The 20151-nt window shown below is 33.3% G+C and overlaps 1 protein-coding gene across 2 annotated transcripts in view; it reads right to left on the reverse strand.

Annotated features, from left to right (window-relative positions):
- LOC117107904 (protein SMG7-like) overlaps positions 1-20010 on the reverse strand; it is a 35728-nt gene extending 15718 nt beyond the window's left edge. For both annotated transcript variants that reach the window (XM_033249754.1, XM_033249745.1), the window contains exons 1-12: positions 19890-20010; positions 15735-15766; positions 13157-13326; positions 9255-9326; positions 7811-7982; positions 7284-7506; positions 6301-6395; positions 5386-5637; positions 4237-4390; positions 3424-3555; positions 1557-1670; positions 441-566 (exon numbers count right to left, since the gene is read on the reverse strand). In XM_033249754.1, coding sequence (XP_033105645.1) covers positions 441-566; positions 1557-1670; positions 3424-3555; positions 4237-4390; positions 5386-5637; positions 6301-6395; positions 7284-7506; positions 7811-7982; positions 9255-9326; positions 13157-13326; positions 15735-15766; positions 19890-19912 — 1565 coding nt within the window. In that variant the 5' untranslated portion in view covers positions 19913-20010. The remainder of the gene's footprint in view (positions 1-440; positions 567-1556; positions 1671-3423; positions 3556-4236; positions 4391-5385; positions 5638-6300; positions 6396-7283; positions 7507-7810; positions 7983-9254; positions 9327-13156; positions 13327-15734; positions 15767-19889) is intronic.
- Positions 20011-20151: the final 141 nt, after the last annotated feature.

Below are 20151 nucleotides of genomic sequence, written 5' to 3' on the forward strand. Positions count from 1 at the left end.
TCGAAATATTGAATCACAATGAGTCTTACTTTATTTGGAGTATGTTTTATACTAAATTAAATGTATTTAAAATAAGAAGAAATTGGTTTTATTCATGCAGTAACTTGAGTCATTAGAAAATTAAACATACATTGAAACTCAAATTGTAAGTGGATTTATTAAAAATATTTATGTTTATATACCCAGTATTGTCAACAAACACTCCCTGAAATCGTTTTAAAACAGCTTAAATATGTTCAGATTGGCCCCCAGCCAATTGGTCACTCACGCATTTTAAACCTTCCTGGTTGGTAACTATGTGGATTCAATTTTAATCACATAATGACTTGATTTGAATTTGACATTAAACAATTAACTATATAATTTGAGAACAGAATTAAGTAATTAAAAAAAAATTACAAATGGCTTTAAGCAGAGGATTAACATAATTTAGAACTTACTTCGGTTTTGAAGGCAACAACTTCTGTTGTTTAGACTTCTGCTGCTGTTTTCTCACCTGTTCTTCACTTAGTGCACAAGTGAAGATCAGCTTACTTGATGTTTCAGCTCGTTCAGATTTCATTAAACTACAAAAAAAGCATTCAAATTTAAAAATAATATAAATTTGGTAAAGAGTAAACTCTTCAGAATGGCAACAAAAACTACAAACTCATCAATTTCTGATGCAGCATACATTCGATTAACTAGACCAGTCACCTATCTCATGGAAAATGGTTACCCTGTTCATGTACAGCTATGCACTTTGTCCATTGAGTCAGTGATGTAAGAAAGAGGGGTGGGATTGATTGGGGGTAACTAGCATTGTAAATGAGGTGTTTTTAATAGAGGAATTCGGCGATGTTGGCTTACAGTCGGTCATGTGACCTATGGTGGGTGTACCATGAAAAACATTACAGTGCGATCAGTGTGAAAGTATAGGAAAATGTAATGTTGTGGTTTCGAAAACAACCATCCACTGTTAACATAAATAAATGGCAAGGAAAGGCAAATAATTGTTCAAAATAGTGTTTATTTACTTATTCTAGTGTTCTCCTTACATAGAATACTTTGAAATTTGTGATCCTTCATAAACCTTAGCTGGAGTAGAAATCGTAGCATAGTTGCGGGTCATAGACTCTCTTGCATACCTAAACAGCCCTTAGATATGCAGGGGCCTAGGCCTAACATTTTTTGAAATATCTCAAATTCCCTTGGACGACAAGTCACACAAAGTTTGTGTGGTGAATTTTTGGATATCAAAAGAATGAATACAGTAATTATTACAGCAATAACATGAGACAGCCACCATAGTAATCTCCGCTGTGCCAGTCCATTGTTTACATCTAACACCCAAGTTGTGTCACGTGACGCCCATTGCCAAATGTCTCTATTATTTGAATGTAATTTTATTGCTCAGGAAGTTTTCAGTAGTGGGAAGCAAACATTTGTGTGGAACGGTGTTCTCAGGCATTCTTGATAAACCACAACATAATGAAGCTCCTCCACTATCTACTAATCTTAGTACAAGCAGCTGCTCATTTAGTTATATATTTTGTTATATATATTTCTTTGCTTACCCTGACTGGTTTTCTACCAGCCACTTTCCATGTTGTACAAGACGACAAACTCTCTCTCTACTCTCCATTTCTGAATTTAGTTTAACCTGGTTGAACTCATCAAAGTTTAGAACACTGCAAAAACAAAAATACACAAATCAATCGTGATGTTGGTAGTCTATGAGTGAGATACTTACCTGGATAACCTTCCCTCCCTTCCTTTAGGGAATGAGGACGTTTGTTAGGGAGACGGTTCGCACATGGCGCCTTGGGTCGGACTGTTCCATTTTTTTTTTCGAAGGGGTGTTCCGTTTTGGGAACAATGGCAATTAGTCGGTTATCCAGGTAAGTATTCACGAAATAGACCACATAAACCGTTGGGGATGAGAATTCAAATATGTTACAAATATTCCTATAATCTTCAATACCTGACTAACTATACTATGGTTCATTTATTTTCATTCAATTTTATTGTTTTGAATTATAAAACAAAAACAAAGGCCTCAAAATTGGTTGTGAATTAATTATTATGGACAAGCGGAGCTGTACGCATCTAACGTTTGTGTTATCCAGCTTGGAAAGCGTGTCTGGCCGCTTCTTGCAAGTATACTCAAGAGAACATTATTCTGTTTATTATGCCATGGCCTTTATTCTATTAAATCCATTCAGTGTACGTTGTATTTTAATAGTAGATGAGTTGAGCCTTTTCTGCTGTATGAATGGTAATTATATTGTGTCGGTTTAATGTACAGTTGTCTAACTTGCAGGCACAGAAAGGCAGCTCCATCTAGACTTTTGTGACATGGTCTGTTTTGTAAAGTTGGTTTTTATATAGTGCATCACGACAAGCCTTTTCTGTGCTTCAGATTATTAGACATCAGATAACACATTGAACCTACTGGGTGCCTACTTATAGTTGTGGGTGGGAAAAAACACATCGTTTAAAGTGCTTTTCCCAAGAAAATGAACTCGAATGGCTGAGCGGTTAGCAGGGGCGCTGCAACCTACAGCCATAATATCAGCGCTGGTTCGAACGGCACGCTCACCTATGGTTCTGGTGGTAGAACAAGTCTTCTCGGATAAGGACTATAAACCGTAGGTCCAGTGTATACTATGGCTTGTGTGCACTATAGAGAACCCAGTACATCCTTCGAGACGAGTAGGGGATCCTCCGGTGTACTGGTACAGACAGCCCCTGTGGTGGACGACAAGAGCGCTGGTACCGGGTAGCACAAACAGAAAGGGACCCTTAGGGGGAAGAAAGTCATTGATCAAGTTCCTAGTCCACATATCAAGCACCCTGAACATTCTATTTTGATGGATCATCATCATATACGGTTTCAGTCCTTTTATATTTTGGTACAGTCTCCCTTTCGTGTGCAAAGAAACTGATTTGGAAGTGAGAAGTGCCAGCTGTTCACTAAACCTTTTCTAACCACACCTGATCCGAACAGTTACGCTTAAATCAGCACCACCCAAGTAGGCAGTCGTCCAAGTAACATAACCTATCAACAAGTTCATCAAGTTCATCTTCACCGACCTTAATGCGCTCTGCAGTATTCATCAGAATTTCTCTACCAGTTTCTCCCTTTTCCTTACACTTGAAATGTTCATTATTTTTAAGGCTGCCCTTCAACCCACTGCATTTCTTGTGCATCCATAACTTGCAATGGCCACAAAGGATAGAGTTTATTCCAACATCCTTGTAGCATACTACACACATGGCACTATATGAAACTACACTATTATTAACTTTAGATTTGAAAGCTAAAACTTTAGATGTGATGCCTTTCTGCTGCGTCACAATCTATGTTACAGTGCTTAGCCCTATAAAAAGATACATTTCATACACATAATCTTTTAGAAATAAAATGCTGTTTCTTCTCACCTGTGAGATTTTTTAAGAGGCAGAAACTGATCTACTTCAATGTCTTCCCACAATGCCTGGTTAGAAGGCAGCACATCAGCAGAATCCTTATACTGTACAAAGGTCAGCAACTTAGCTAATTTACTCCAAACACTGTGAAGTATATCAAAACAATTATAAACAGAACTATAAATAAAATATGTATATGTTATACAAAAAAATATATGGTGCTTTATGCCAACAAGGCCTCTAAGCACTTCATATTATTATTCCCCATCAATGAATCAAACACATATAGAACAAATACTCAGCTCTCTGGATAATGTTGCAGCTATAAGACAACCATATTTGAAGTGCCTCGCCTAAGGGGCACAAGGGAAATGCACAGCAAGGTATTGAATTCCCTACCTGAAAACCGCTCTTAACGGAACAACAAAGCAGAAGTCCCAAGTCTTCGTTCCACCAGTTGTGGAGTGTGGGGGTAACCTAAGGCCCAGCGTAATGGAGGGGCAAAGCCCCAGCGGGGGCCTGGGCCGAAGCCCCTGGAAGCTACAGCCTTTTAACGGATTACAGGACTAATTTAATCAATTATAGAGTCCTTAATTTCACCATTTCATGAACAATAAAGTATAGAAACATAAAAAGTAAAAGCTGTCTTTCCTTTTATTCGAACGTCGTTTAATTTATTTTTACCTAGCAGCCCGGGCCAGTCTGCTCTAGCCTCTTGGCGTCACTTATCTCCTCTAAACTAGCAACAGGTAACAAGCTATGATGCAAGACATTTAAATATTAAAACAAGAAGTTCGAGTATTACTTACATTGACTATTACTTACATTGGTTTTGAGACGACGACATCGTCTTCAAAGATGTAAGGATGATGGATTAGCCAGTCCAAGAAAACCCTGATAGCTGGTAGACAAACCCACTGACGTGCTTTCTCCTGCGACTTGGATGGTATGTAGTGCAACATCAACTGGAATAATGTTACTGGTAAACAAAATTATATCATTACAAATAGCAATATTTTGTAGGAATAATTATTATTCTTTATTCATGAGGTTTTATTGAAACAATAATCATAATAGCAGATAAATGAACTGAATTAGTTTACATCTAAATTTTTAACAGAGACATCATAACACTAAGCAGTAAAAAACACAACTATAAAAATGTAAAATGACCAAACACAATCATTTAAACTCAAAAAGGGGAAAATTAAGTGTAAAAACAACTAAATAAAATAAATTGAAGATAATAATTAATATTATTATAATAATAACATATTAACAATAATAAAAATAATATTAAAAATTAAATAATATAAACAATAATAACAATGTACAATAAAATAATCTATGTAATGTAATGATTATAATCGATTACAATGACTATTGGATTGGTGGAAATAATTTGGTGCAATTAAGGTTATTCATTATATAATGAGGGTAGTTTGATATATTTGAGTAGTGCAATCATGTGATATGTTTTTGAATTTAGTTCTTTTAATATTTTTATCTGTAATAGTTTTCTTTTCTGCTTTTTCCTTTGTAAATTGATGTTGAAATTCTTTTGTAATGATGCTTCTTCAAATTATTTCTACACTTCAGTTTCGGGTGCCAGTAAATGACTTTATAAATGTTGATGGTTTTTAAAGGAAGTGGGAGATAGAGTTTGTTTGTGGGTTGTAGAAGGTTCCATAATACAGCACTGGAATAAGAGAATAAAAGGTTTTTATATAAGGTTTTAAGATTGCTACGTGGGATATTTATAATTTGTTAAATACATGAGCAAATAAGGTGTGAGTGTATAAATGTTTTGAGTAAAACAGATGTTAGTAAACAGTATGTGATTTATCTGAAGCAACAGTCAGCAATCATTATCAATATATGCCTCATTATCAGTATTATAATATTATATTTTTATCAGTATTATAATGTCATATTCATGTCATTATAATGTTATAAATAAACTGTGATATTAACCTGTCAAATTTAGTGTTAGATTCCACGACTGGATCTCATCTTGTGTGTATAGATCGTCCGACAACGCTACATCATCCTCGTCCTTCTCGTCCCCAGCAGTCGTCTCCTTATCAAGATGTTTAATATGGTGCAGTGTGAACATGTTAATTGCCATCATCTGTACAAGCTGCTTTGCTGAGAGTGATTCTTGAGCTAAGTGTGAACGGAAATTCTCCTCCAACTTGTCACGAATCATCGAGGCAACTTGTAAATCTAATCGGAGAATGATAAGATGATGAGGAACGCTAATCTACTGTTGATCTCAGTACTTATGAAATCCTGTAAATATTTATGTAACCTTTATAAAAACGTGCCACAGACAACCAACATTTAACTACCAGAATATTTCTAATTTTCCATGAATATATTTATCTCTTGTTAACATCCTGGGCTGTTAGAGAATGTCAATGGAAACTGTTGTCTAGTTAAAATATGTGCCATGCCTGAATATGGTCATGATGACATCACATCATGACCATATTTAGGCACATCATGTCTATATATGGACATACACCAGTTTTTTGTCAAATAAATTGTGATAGTCTGGACAGGGCTTGAGTTGTGGCTTGTTATATACAAGTCCACCATAGTTTGTCAGATTTTCTCTGTCAGATCCAACAAATATTTGATACAACTTTATCTGATCTAGTGCACTGTCTACCGCTTGCTATAGTTTTTCTTTGTTTTGCTATTTTCTATGTGAGGACTCGGTTATTGAAAAATTTCTGATTCTCTTGGTCACTATTTGCCTGTTTGGTTTTTAGGGTGGGTTATAAATATTACTATTATTATACTTTTTATTTATTATTGCTATAGCTGCTTCATCATCATCATCATCATCATTATCATCATTTTTAAAGGTGTAAAATATCTTACCAGCATCTCCTACAGTCAGGTGTATCACAGCATGAAACTTGGTGAAGAAATGAATTAATTCAACAAGTTTCATCTTGAAAAGTTTGACCTCATCCCTGTCATAGAAAAGAGACAATTACCAATGATTGACACAATGACTTGCTGTAATTGACTCAATGGGGTCATGCTGTTGACATGGTGACCCTGCTACGACTGTTCCAGTCAACTGATAACAGCAACTAGAATCCATTACCCGCGATTATTCGCTAAAGGAAGCTACATTAAGACCTGTGTACCTCCTGTGATTATGGATTCACACAAACGAATGAACAATGACTTAATGTCCAAGTGCCTTGCCCATCACTGGTTCAAATCCAATGGAGCTCTCTTTCATCATGGAAATTTAATCTAGCAAAATGTTTTTGTTTTTTTTTCAAAAAGGTTCATGGTTATCAGATACAAATGCTGAATGTATAATAGCTCAAATATCATTGGTTGGAAAAAGACTGGTCTCATAGCCTGGTATCTTGCTTATGATTAGGATGTCAAAGGTTCAAGTCTAATGGAGCTCCTCTTTTTATCTGGCAATATTACATTTAGAAATTTGCTGATTTCTTATCCTTTATGGAAATTAGATATAATGTTAAATGTACAATAGCAAGGTTAATATTGGCAAAGCTTTAGTCTCATGCATTGCTTATGGTTACGATGTCAAAGGTTCAAATCAAAGACAATATTTATTTATTTTTTAAAATTACTTTTACTTTATCAATAATTAAAAAAATCTGGTATAAAAATTGAATAGGAATGACATAAAAGCAATATGTAATGTTTATTATTTATTATGTTTGTTAATTATTTTAGTAATAGATTTTAGGCAATGTAATGTAATGCATATATATAAAACCAAAGTTTTGTACCATGTTATCTTTACTTGTGTTTGACTAATAAATAAATCTTGAATCTATATGTGGTCATCAACATAAAAAAAAATGTGTACTAACTTATCAACAAGCTTTGCAAAGGTACTCTGTAAATTAGTAGATGCTGCCGGGAAAGGGTGTCGGACAGCTGTGCTGCGAACATAGAAAAACGTCATTGCCAACTGGTCCCCTCGTGATGCTGCTACGATGGCCAGTTGGTTGTAGGGCTGCCCACTGGAGGGAACTAATTTAGCAGCGTGCCTGTAATAGCTTTCCGCTTGACTAGTTTCTGTTCTGTAACGGGCTAGATTGAGTTTAATATAAAGGAAATTATTACTCTGTTTATTCTTAGGCTAAAATTGTAAGACTAATAATTATTATGAGGCAACAATCATAAAGGCATAAAATAACATTCTTAGGAGGTAAGTCATCTTGTGTGTATTTCAGAACAATTGCATCCTTATTAAACAAAAAAAAACAAAAACAAAAAAGCTAATAATGAAAAAAGTTAAAATGCACACATTTCTTTATTCAGAGTTTCAATACTTAAAATCAAAGACATTCTGCAATTACAAAAGAATGAGAAGAATGAAAACTAATCAACTTACACAGGTCTCCAAGGTGTACCAAGCAGTATTGGCAGATGTAGAGGCAAGAGGCATGTTGTGCTTGCTTTACCTTCTGGTGATTGGGGTTTTTATCGTCAAGAATTCCTAGCTTGGATGGTGTCACCCGACATGGTAGCCTTAGGTCAAATGCACTGCATAATTCCTGGAGGAGCTGAAATAAAAAATAGTAGGTGATGTTGATAGAGTATGAGTGAGATATTTATATTACCTGATTAACCAACTAATTTCCCATTTTTTCTCTAGTGAGACACCCCTTGAAAATAAAATGGAACAGTTGGTCCCATGCTACCAAGCATGAACATCCCAGCAACACATAACACATCCGTATTCTTTTTCACTTGAGAATAGGCAATTAGTCGGTTTTTCCAGTAAGTATTCATGAAATAGACTCAACAAACATTTTATTTCTTTCCTTTATTCTCTGTAAGCAAAATGGAGGTACAGTATAACATTAGGCCAAAAAAAATGTATTTAATGTTGTTAAATAGAGTAGAAAAATAATCATAGGTAGAATAACTATGGCCTCAGCAGACATATGATTAATTGTATAATACATGTGTGCTAAGTTCCTAAATCCTATTAATAATAACATTTTCTCCGGAAATACATGAACAATCATCAATAATAAAAATTTATTAGAATAAGTATACGATTTGTATAGCATACATCCATAATGTTGAATGCGCAAAGGCGCTTTATTCCTCGTCACTGGATATACGATCAATCATACACTACGTGCAGCCTACTCAATTCTCAGGAGTATTTTTAGCAGTGTATGTAATTTAGCTCAGATCAATTTCATTCCAATTCATTCAACTCATACCAAGTACCCATTATCACTAAGTAAAGAGAGACAAATGTTGATTGAAGCTGCCTTGCAATGCTATTAGCCACTACATCAAAAATGTATTAAATTAAAAATTTGTACAAAAATTAACTGTATATCTGGGAAGCAGAGGGCAGTGGTTGATGTTGGCGCCCTCAACCTTGCTGTACATTAAGGGTTTGAATCAGAAATGGGTCACTTGTTGTATCCTTACAGGTAAGCAAGGCACATTGTCCATGTTGTCTCTCTCTATTCAGGAGTGCAAGTGGGTACCTGGTTAGAGGTTTGAATGCCAATGCATTGATTAATGCTGTAATAATTAAATTCTTCCCCAGGGAGCCTAGTATGTGTTGCATGGGTGTTTCATCCATTGACAGTGTTCTATGTTAAGGCTAAGAATTATTTACACCACATGCTCATAGATGACCTTTGGGTCACATTACAGCCAATCGCATGATCAAGAGCTCAGAATGTTTACATTTTCAACAGCCATATTAGGATGAATGTGGGCTTAAAATCTTCAAATGAATGTCATTTCAAATGACAAATTAAACATAGTGGTACCTGGCATACAATGTGACATACAACATGACTTACCTGGAGATAAAAACCACTAGCACTGTCTAGGAATAATGTCAGGGTAGCTTGTAATTCTGTTCTTTTTGGATTCTATTTGTAGGAAAAAAGAAGAAAAATAGTAAAACATAAAATCTCTTATGATGTACAGTATATTATATTAAGTTAATTTACATGAATATTTATTTGATAAGAATATATTAATTCTATATCCATATACACATTGATACTCTCATTGCATTTTGTTGTATGATATTTTATTTCAATTACTACACTGGGATGATGGAATTTGTAATTGACAATATTTATACTTATATTTGTATCATGTACAGTAAGTAAAAATAAAAACAGTACAGTTTTTCCTTAACAGGCTATTTTATGAACAAAAATCATAATTAATGCATTGATTACAACCAGCTAATTTAAGGGTATGATTACAACCAGCTAATTTAAGGGTATAATAACAAAGAATAATGAAAATGTATTTAAATTAAGCATACTGTATGTTGATTGGAACAAATTTTCAGATTCTGTTAAATTTAAACTAAATAAAGAAATATAAAAAATAAGTAATTTCAATTTTGAAGATTCTAAAATTTATTAAGTGAACAAAGACAATTACAATATTTTCAATTGCACTTGTAGATGAATGCAAAAAAAATTTGAAATTATAAAATCCAGCACAAACTATAGTACTGTACTTGATATTTGTTGGTCAAGTGTTTAGGAACTCAATGAGTTTTCAATACAATCAAGTCAGGTTGAGGAAAGGAATCTGATAGAAATTGTAAAACCTACACTCATTGTTAATATAAGGGAAATTGCAAAAAGGATTGATCAGGTTTGTGTTGCAATAAATTATCAGAATCATGACTGATTTGTTCAATTCTCTGCTGGCACAATGTACTACATTTTAAATTCAAAAATAATGAAAATATTTATGAAATTTATTAAAGCAACCTTGAAGCTGTTGAAACCCTTCCCAAAGGCCTTTATTAGAACTAAACCATTAAATTTAGTCTCAAAGCACTATTTATTCAAATCTAGCTGATAAATGGAGATTACAAAAATAATCATTAGCTAGTATATGCAAAACACATTTTGGATTTGGCTGCCTTATGATTGATTGAGGATGTTGAGAATTTAAATGCCACACTGGCCATTTGCCTGTGTTTTTGGGCAAAAATAAATAAACTACAACATACAAATTACACTAAAATGATTGCATTTACTTGAAACAAAAAAAAAAATTACTGATTATTAGGTTGTACTGTAACTGAAATATTTAATAAGAGTAAATGATAATGATCGCTCTATATAATATATTAGGCAGAAAGCCTTAATGCACTTTACCATGGAAAACAGATAAAATATAAACAAAATATCAGAATAATTTAAGCTATGTTTAATGAAGACACGAGCTAATACTATTCACTGTAGATCCAGGTAAGTGTCTCACTCACAGACTACCAACATCATTGCTAATTTGTGTGATTTGATTATATCAACATAAATGCACATGGGACTGAGAGAAGACAGAAATGGCTGAGATGGACACATCAAAAAACTGATAGGACATGCAAAGTCTTTCCAGGATTTTTGATCCACCACTCATGTCAAAACGGTGCTGCCTCACCAAAATTTGGCCTTCCTACTCTACCACCTAAAAGAAGAATTTTTGTGTTCTATAGGCCACAAATGATCTGTATGCTAGGATAGAATCAAGCCTCTATTTTTTACATCATGAAAAGCCCTGTGTCCAGAAAAAAACATGTGACATGCCTAAATATGGTCATGATGACATCACATAATGACCATATATAGGCACAACATGACTAAATATGGTCATGATGACATCACATAATGACCATATATAGGCACAACATGACTAAATATGGGCATACAACAGTTTTTGTCAAAGAACACTTGATAATCTAGACAGAGCGTTAGATTTTGGGGGATCAATCAGAAAACCAATTAAGGCTTATCCCGTATATAATCCTCCATCCTTTTGTTGCATTCTTCCTTATTGTTAAATTTTGGTCAATTTTCTTTCCTTGTAATTTATTTCTCCATACAGCTGTATTATCAAAAGTTTAATTTGTGAATATTTTGTTAATGTTTTTGCGTTCAAAAGGAATATAAACTCTGATTTGATTTGATATTTAAAAAAAATAAAAGCTTTATTCATAAAGTTTCACATGGAGACTTGTATACAGAGAAATTTTACTAAAGATCCAATAATTCACTTTCTTTGATCATTTTTGAATTTTGTTTTTAGGTCACAACTATACAGTTGTTAGGGTAAAAATAAAACAAATAACAGGAATGTTATGAATAATATTAGATATACAATATACACATAATTACAGGCCTTAAGCCTACATAAAACATCACATAGCCACCAAGATGACCTGAAACGTATACATTTAGAAATTGCTTTTACAGTTGATGATACAATGAAGGTATAAATGACTTCAAATATCTGTCTGCCCTACATTTTTCAGTACATTAGTCACATTCCAGAACCTAACCACTCTTTTGTGAATAAAGTGGATGACTGATTTCTACTGATCTTTGTTTTCTCCACAATTCTACATACAGGTATACAGCAGGCCCGTATCCCGTCTGGGGGGGGGGGGGGGGGATTTATGTTTCGGGAGAACAACCCTTTTGTAGCAAACCCCCTCTTTAAACTTCCAAAATAAGTCCTCCAACCCAACTAATGCACTGCAGACCCACCCAGACACAGACATTTTTAAACACATCTGCTTTTATAGCATTATTTAGACCCAAAAAGCACAAAAATCCTCTTGCTTTGGGAGTTTCGCCGAACCCACAGGGGCTTCGACATCTGCTTTTATAGCATTATCTAGACCCAAAAAGCACAAAAATCCTCTTGCTTTGGGAGTTTCGCCGAACCCACAGGGGCTTCGACTGTGAACCTCACGCCCAGATAACCCCCCCCCCCCCCCCCCCCCCCCCTGGAAGAACCTGGCTACAGGCCTGTACAGTCTAATGACATTTGATGTTTGATTATTCTGAATACTTTTAAATTCATGATTGACTGTCTTAATTATGTGAAAATGATTTTGAGTTTGGAGAAAATGAGGCCTGGTATTTCCCTTAGCTAATATTACTTTACACTGATCTCTAATTGATCCTGTCATGGATTTTGATAACCAGGTACTTGCATTTTGAACAGTTTCAGTCAGCATAAGTATAAAGATCTTGCTTCTTTTTTTCTATAGGGATTGAAGCGCTGAAGCTTTTGAATAAGATAAGATGCTTTCCCACAAATCCTCCTCATTATTATCATTTATACAATATATATAATTAACGACTATCTGCTACATAACACTTAACAGATTTGTTTTTATTTCTTTATTTATGATTACGTGTTTCTGATAAGTGTAATCAGCACAGAAGCAAGTAACCCCGTCAGGTAACATACTCAAATTTATACTTCTGGGTAGAGAGGTAATGCAGATAATGTTCCTTGCTTAAAGATTCAAGCGAATTGGATATTAAGGGATTGAGACCCCGACCTCGAGACAATACATAGTTCCCCCTGCGCCAAACCACTTCTATAACAATTTTTTTTTTTAATGGCTGAATTGAAATTTAAAATAAAAAATTGTGTATGGAAAGTAATTTTAAATAAAAATTTGAAAGAGAAATTTATTGAATTTATAGTATAATTCCACATTCTTTGCATTTAGACCCTAAAATTGACTTTTATTAACTAGGATTTTTTTTTTACTTCAGCAAACATTTGTACATTAGCAAAATTAAATTGTGTTAAAAATAATCTGTGCCTTTAATTACTCAATCACAACAACACTTATTCTTTTAAATGATTAATCCTATGATATATGTAGAGTCACAATATCCCACACATGAACCATTAATAATGAACATACCGCCTTGTCTTTTACTTTTCTTTGTAAGATGTTGATTTGGTTCTTGAAGACATGGTTCCATAGGTCTTGCTCTACTTTTTTGTCGAGGGCAAATTCTAGATTTGTGATAAGAATCTGCTGATAGAGGTCCAGGAGCGTCTGGCGGGTTACCCAAGTTTCAGCATTTCCCTCTGGTGGAATAAATCAGAGTGAGGGTTAAGTAGACAACCATGATGATGTCACCAAGTCAAATGATATTCAACATTGAGTGATAATAACAACAACAGTAATGTTTATTAATGATATTTTTGCATTGTACCGATTTCTATCAATGTTTATGACACAGTGATTCAATAAAACAATAAGATTAAGTTTGATCAGGTATTTGAGAATGAGATGAATGATGGTGATACAATTGTTTATAGAGGCATGCAGCTGATGATGGGGATTAATACAAATACGAATACCTAGACAACCATGATGGTAATTTCTAATGCACAAACCATGACATGACCAAGAAAAGTTTTGATGTGTCCAAGATAATCATCATGATGGTTATTACAGTATGAAAAATCCAGATAATAGCAAAGCAAATAGAATTGCAAGTTCAACTCTCAAGGTTTCCTTGAAATGAAATCCTATCTCTAAAAATACTATCACAAACTACAGGGCACCCCCCATCTTATGGTAGTACTTTGTCTTTAATTTCATTAGCCTGGTTCACGTCAAAGTTAACCCACTTGTATAAATCTTGAAATATGATATGATTTTCCCTATTTGCGTTTCATGGCAAGTTAGAGCCAGATAAAGCAACCAGCCAGCTTCGAGGCCATCGATGTCACTATTTCAGGCGTTATATTAAGAGAAAACCAGATTGAAAAATCTGTGTGGTGGAAAGCTTGTTATAATAAAACGTCTATTTTACGAAACCCCTTAGTACCGAGGGGCATTCATAAAAAACTGACAAATTCGTAAACCACTGTAAATCAGGTGTCAGTTTCCACTACCTAGCCTAGCTATCCTCTTCCATTGATATATAGGCTGACGGCGACCAGGTCTAGTACCCTAGTAATAGTAGTACGAACCAACCTACAGTGCAGCATCATGGTCTACCGCAACAGTAGTAGACTAGGCCCTAGCTGAATTTACCTTCGATAAAAACCAAATTATTTCAATTGCCAGCATTCCCATTTTAATTCTTATTAAAACGTCTGTATGCTTTATGGACTTTTTTGTCGTGTTTTTTGTAGATTTTAGATCGCTGAATTGCATAGTTAGCTTCATGGAATAAATAAGTTGCTGACCTTAATACGCTTTTTTATTTTTCCATCGTAAACATGTGCGCTCATTTCAAAGGCTAGCGTTGGTGGTAGTTTGTTCAAACTGAATTAATAGCGATTATTATAGCGGAAATGGAAAAGATTGAACTGTGATTATGTAATTAAAACAACAAACCTGATTTTATTATTATGAAAAATATACATTATTACGTTGAAAACGTAAGCAATTGCATTTTTTTAAATTATGACTTGGTCGATGATGCAAGGGCAAAGGTCAATTTTGTAAAATTGTTTATTTGTAAAAAAGACGTTTATTGGGTTTTTACTCATAATATTACAGGGGCATTCCACAGTATTTTGTCGTCATGGACATTACAATTTTCTAAATATAAATATCTATATTTAATAGACTACACATAGGAAACACTTCATTTTTGGTTCAATACTTCCATTTAGTTTGAACTTCAGGAATATAACAAAAAACATGAAAAAAAAAATTTATGGTGCGTAGATCAGAATGTAAAATGTACGCGTCACAGACATTACAGAATTGCGACATGACTTTTGACGGTATATAGGAAAATTAAAATTCCTGTTCTGTTACTGCAAAAATATTAGACTTTCCTTCAATATCAAATAAACAGATTGTTGAAAAATAAAAATATATCATGTTTTCATTATATAATATAGATTATGTAGTGTCACGGACATTACATTTCTATATGTAACGGAACAAGTCACAAGTACACAGAATTACAAAAATTCAATTTAAACAAAAAAATAATATTCTAAAAAATTTGTAAACAGTATTTTATTAGCAAAATACGCAAAGTGTTTGTAATTAGTTTTGCTTGTTACATACATTAGGCGATAAAATAAAACAAACAAAAAAACAACACAACTTAATACTAAATACAATAATATTTCAAAGACCATACGTAAAGTATACACTAAACAAAATAAACATATTACTGTAGGTCATTAACCTCTGAAAACATAAGTGGGTGATTGTTGAGCCAGACAATAAACAAACTGCACTTAACAGCAATTGAGTATAACTGTACATGTGATAAAGTATGTAAGTACCTTACTGTACCTTCAAGGCTGTAATTTAAAGTATATTGGGATGGAATTAGGCAATAGTGATCGAATTATGACTTCAAAATTAGAAGCGGAGCACCATAACCACCATACCACAGTTCTTTTAACGTTATAAAAATTCCAAAGCAATCAACCCCTACATACCAGTTGTCATTTTTATGATTTTAAATATATTATTTTGATTAATGTTTAATATGAATAAGTAATGGTTGTCCTACCTATTATTTTTGCCTTGAGTTCATCAGCTCGCCTGCAACGGAAAAATAATGAAGGAAATATTACAACATGTTTCAATATGCTTCAACATATGGATCATTTAAACATTTAAAAGCACTCTAGGTTCATCTAACTATACAGTACACTGTACAGAACCTTACTAGCCACAGTAGACATTGCACATTTCCCCAGTGGCTATTTTTTTTTAGGTGGGTGGAAAGAATTACTTTTTCCGACTGCAGTTAGGCCAATGTATCTCGTAGAAGACAGACAATAAACATTTGGTACAGGAAGAATTTTTTTAGATAATTTTCATGGACAAGAATACATGTACTTGTTTACTTGATACTAACTAGATCTTTCTAACATGGGCCTTGACGTTTTACAGGATAATTACCGTATATGTGATGTGAGCTTTAGTAGGTATACAGTACTAGTACTAGTATAGACCTTGCTTTTATAACATAATTTGTTAGTAAGTTACACCACTTGTCTGTGAACACAGTATAATTACAGTTTATTTGGCTAAATTTAGAGGCTGTAACCTTACATGACAGGAGTCAGTAAAACTAGTCAACATTAAAAAAAAACATTCTACTGGAGGTACATTAAAAATTTGGAACAAGTTGGCTTTAATGCTATCATGGAAGGATGAAAGGCCAAGTATGCCGAGAAGATCCTAATATTTGAAGTTAAGTTCACTAATGATTTGTTGTGCTGCAATTTCTCATTAAACTTCTTAGGACTTAAAGCCCCATTCCCGGCAAAATTTCACTAAAAACTGATTTTTTTTTTTAATAGAAAATATGCATTTGCATTACTCCAATTATTATAAATCATGGAAAAATATTGGCATGATTCTTAAGTTTATGCAAAAGAATAAAAAAAATGAGAAATACAGACTACGGTATTTCTCATAAAATATTACCATTTTCTCAACGAATTCATCGTTACCAGGCAAATTCAGAGGTTGTAGATCGCATCCACGGTCGTTCGATTAAGGCTGAGATATGTTTGTTTAAGTGTCAAAATCTCAGTCAGAATCAATTTTTAACAAATTTGAAATAATTCCTATGAAATATTTTATTTCACAAGTGTCATTACTAGCAATGGAAAATATCATGTCGGCCGTTTTTATGTGTGATAACAGAACCTAAATCGAGGTAAGGCTAGGCCTAGCCTAGCAGCGTTGGATAGGCTAATGTTTTCAGCGCCTACGATATTTCTTCTCACGACCTATGGCAAAATCAAACATGAAAATTCATCCGCATTTATTTTTTGTGTGGAACACAAAAAAATCAAATTTCAGTCTTATTTCACATTTTTTTTCATTCTTTGGAATGTCTAAATTCCGTTAAACTAGCAATTCTGTATTATATTTATAAATCTTTATAACATTATACAAAAATTAGATTTTTCTTAACAACTGAAATTTTGCCGGGAATGGGGCTTTAATGAAATTACAATTTACTTAAGTGTAGGTTAGACAACAGCTTTGCAAATGAGTACAAATGAGTTTGTAGTGTCTGTAGATAGTTCAGCAAAATTGTGTTTGATTGTAAAAATTTGTTCACGAAATATAATTTTAATCAAAGTTAAATTACACATATTTCACTTCTGACATTGGATCAAAGGAGTCTTGTTTGAAAAAATACACATAATCCACGTGTGTGTAATGAATGTGGATGGCCTTGCACTTAAGTATTATTCAATAGCATTTAACACAAAATATACAGTATAGGTATTGTTAATATGAAATGATCTTCTTTCTTGTAATTTATCATCTTGAGCATCATACACATTTTTTTGCATCATATGCAAACAGCATCAAGCTACTGCTAATAAAATCTGGCAAATCATTAACAAATATGATAAACAAGATCGGTCTGAGGACTGATTCCTGACAGACTTATGTCTGTGCTGAGCTACTATAAACATTAACAGTCTGATATTTGAACTTACAAGTATGTACTTTTTAAAGTTATTAGCCTTTTTCAATTGAAAATTAGAATAAGAAATATTTTCCTCATTAAATAAGAGAATGCATTTAACAATACTGTTACAACAGTAGTTCCTCTGGCATATAAGCCCACCCCCTTGGACAGAAAATTGCATCGATATTGGGAGGTGGACTTATACTCGTCGGGGAATCCCCTTTTCACAAAGAATATGATGACCATTTTTAAATTGACAGAATGTAATCAAAAGGCAATTTTTTAAATACCTCATGCCTTATTCAAAATGACATTTAATTATTTATCAATGTATTTTTAAACATCAGCTGAGCTACTCATTGAAATCATACCCAGGGATTTTGCTTAGGAAAACCCTGGTGTATGTAAGATTTGGCATAAAGTAGGGGGTAGGCTTATAGACGAATCAAAGAATGGCACCCTCTGTTGTCGACACCATTACTGGGGAGTCCCTAAACCGAGGCCTACTCCTAAAATGTCAATGCAGTGTGGTTATTTAACACAGTACCATTGAGAAATCCGGCTTTTTATTTTGCAGCTGAATAATGCCGTCAGTCTTCAAACTAAAAATTTATCAAAGTATAAATGTATATTTTGTGTATTTAGACGTCTTCCGAATTTTTTGCATGAATTTAAAAATCTGATGCTGAAAACATAATAATCCTTAAATTATTTGACAGACTTTCCAAATTTTATGACAAACATTATATTAACTGATTCATTCCTAATATTCCAAAAAAATATAAAATATTTCGTTTTACATTTAGAAATTTCAATTGCCTTGTCATAATCAAACATAATTTATTTTGAAATAACAACAGGCCCTTATACACTAGGACAGGCCTCGGTAGAACAATCCAGGTAAAAAAAATCAAAAACAAATCAAACATAATTTATTTTTAAAATAACAATAGCATTTTTTAAACAATACAGAATTAATTTGAAAAAATACAAAAACATGAACAAAATGTTTCTCATCTTTTTGCTAATTTATTTTTTTTACACTCACAAGCCAGAACAGCCAAAAATACTACAAAAATTCAAACACCACAGAACATAAACATGGGTGTTTGTGTGAGCCTATACCTAGACAAGGCTTTGTCTTTGGGATTTTAAAAATTTAGATGAGAATTTTTTATATTTGGCCATTTCATTTCATGTAAAGTAATTAAATACTTAGTAGTATAATTACAATTAATATTCATGAGATACATATTACTCAAATTTGCATGAAGATTCGCTAAGTGAATAGGTGCGCAGAATTGTAACCACAGTACTGCATAAATAATTACATAAAGGTTATTAAGATTAGATCAAAGCCTAATTTTAGGCACAATCTGCGCGAAAATCTACCCTTTTTTCGCAAACTTAATTCCCTGTGCAAGCCTTTTACTTTACAGTCTGCAACTGTTATATTATTATTGACATACCTTATGTTACATTCAAACCAATTAATAAATTATCTGCAATTTAAGTAGGTCTCAAACTCCTTATATTTTGAAAATTAATTTTCAAAAGTTTGGTTTAAAACAAAATAATTGTTTAGTTAGCCTACTGTAGGCCTAGCTTAGGCTTAACAAAATAGGCCCCTGGTATTCAACTTTTTTAAGCTGGGGGCCAGTTACAATCTACTGAGTCCACTGGCGGGCTGACATAAGTTTTACTTCCAATAGGTCTGTTATTAGACTTGGTTTTGGTATAAGGGCCTATCGGGGAAATAGGCCCTTATACACTAGGACAGGCCTCAGTAGAACAATCCAGGTAAAAAAAATAAAAAATAAATACAAATAAATTACAACAAATCACATGCACAAATTAAAGGCAGTGGTTTTTTAACAGCAGCAGATTGATCAACAAATTGGAAAATAATACTGAATAAAAGTGAATATTAGCAAAAAAAAAAAAAAAAAAAAAAGAAGTTGTATACAAAAACAAAAACCCCACAAAAAACAAAAGACAAAGCAACAAAAAAAACCACACACCCCCCCCCCCCCTTCATTAACGCAGTTTTCCCCAAGGATGGGATTAACTGTGTTGGCAGCCAGCAAGATAGGTTCTACTCGGTCGGAGTAAATATTGTAGCCTTGAAAATCGAAATGTATGACTACGCTACATGTTACACATTCTAATGAATAAATCCCAAAATTAAAAAACAAGAAAGTACATAGACAATCATTTTCTTACCGGAGCAACTGAGCACAACTCATTACATTCCTGCAAAGTTTGTAAAGTTGTCGCCCAAAAATTTTCACTTCGTGAACTCCGCCATTATTGTATATTTCTTAAACGTGTTAGAAGTTTGATAATTTGCTCATACAATTTTGATTTAAAAAAAATTAAATTTACAATAATTTATTGTAAAATATACAAAAACTGCTATAATATATTTATAATACTATTTATTATCTTTATTATGTTAAATCTTACTAAATACGATCTAAAAATT

Source organism: Anneissia japonica, unplaced genomic scaffold (genome assembly GCF_011630105.1).
Source record: "Anneissia japonica isolate Jap-2015-1 unplaced genomic scaffold, ASM1163010v1 scaffold288091_len1417266_cov198, whole genome shotgun sequence".
Lineage (NCBI taxonomy): Eukaryota > Metazoa > Echinodermata > Crinoidea > Comatulida > Comatulidae > Anneissia > Anneissia japonica.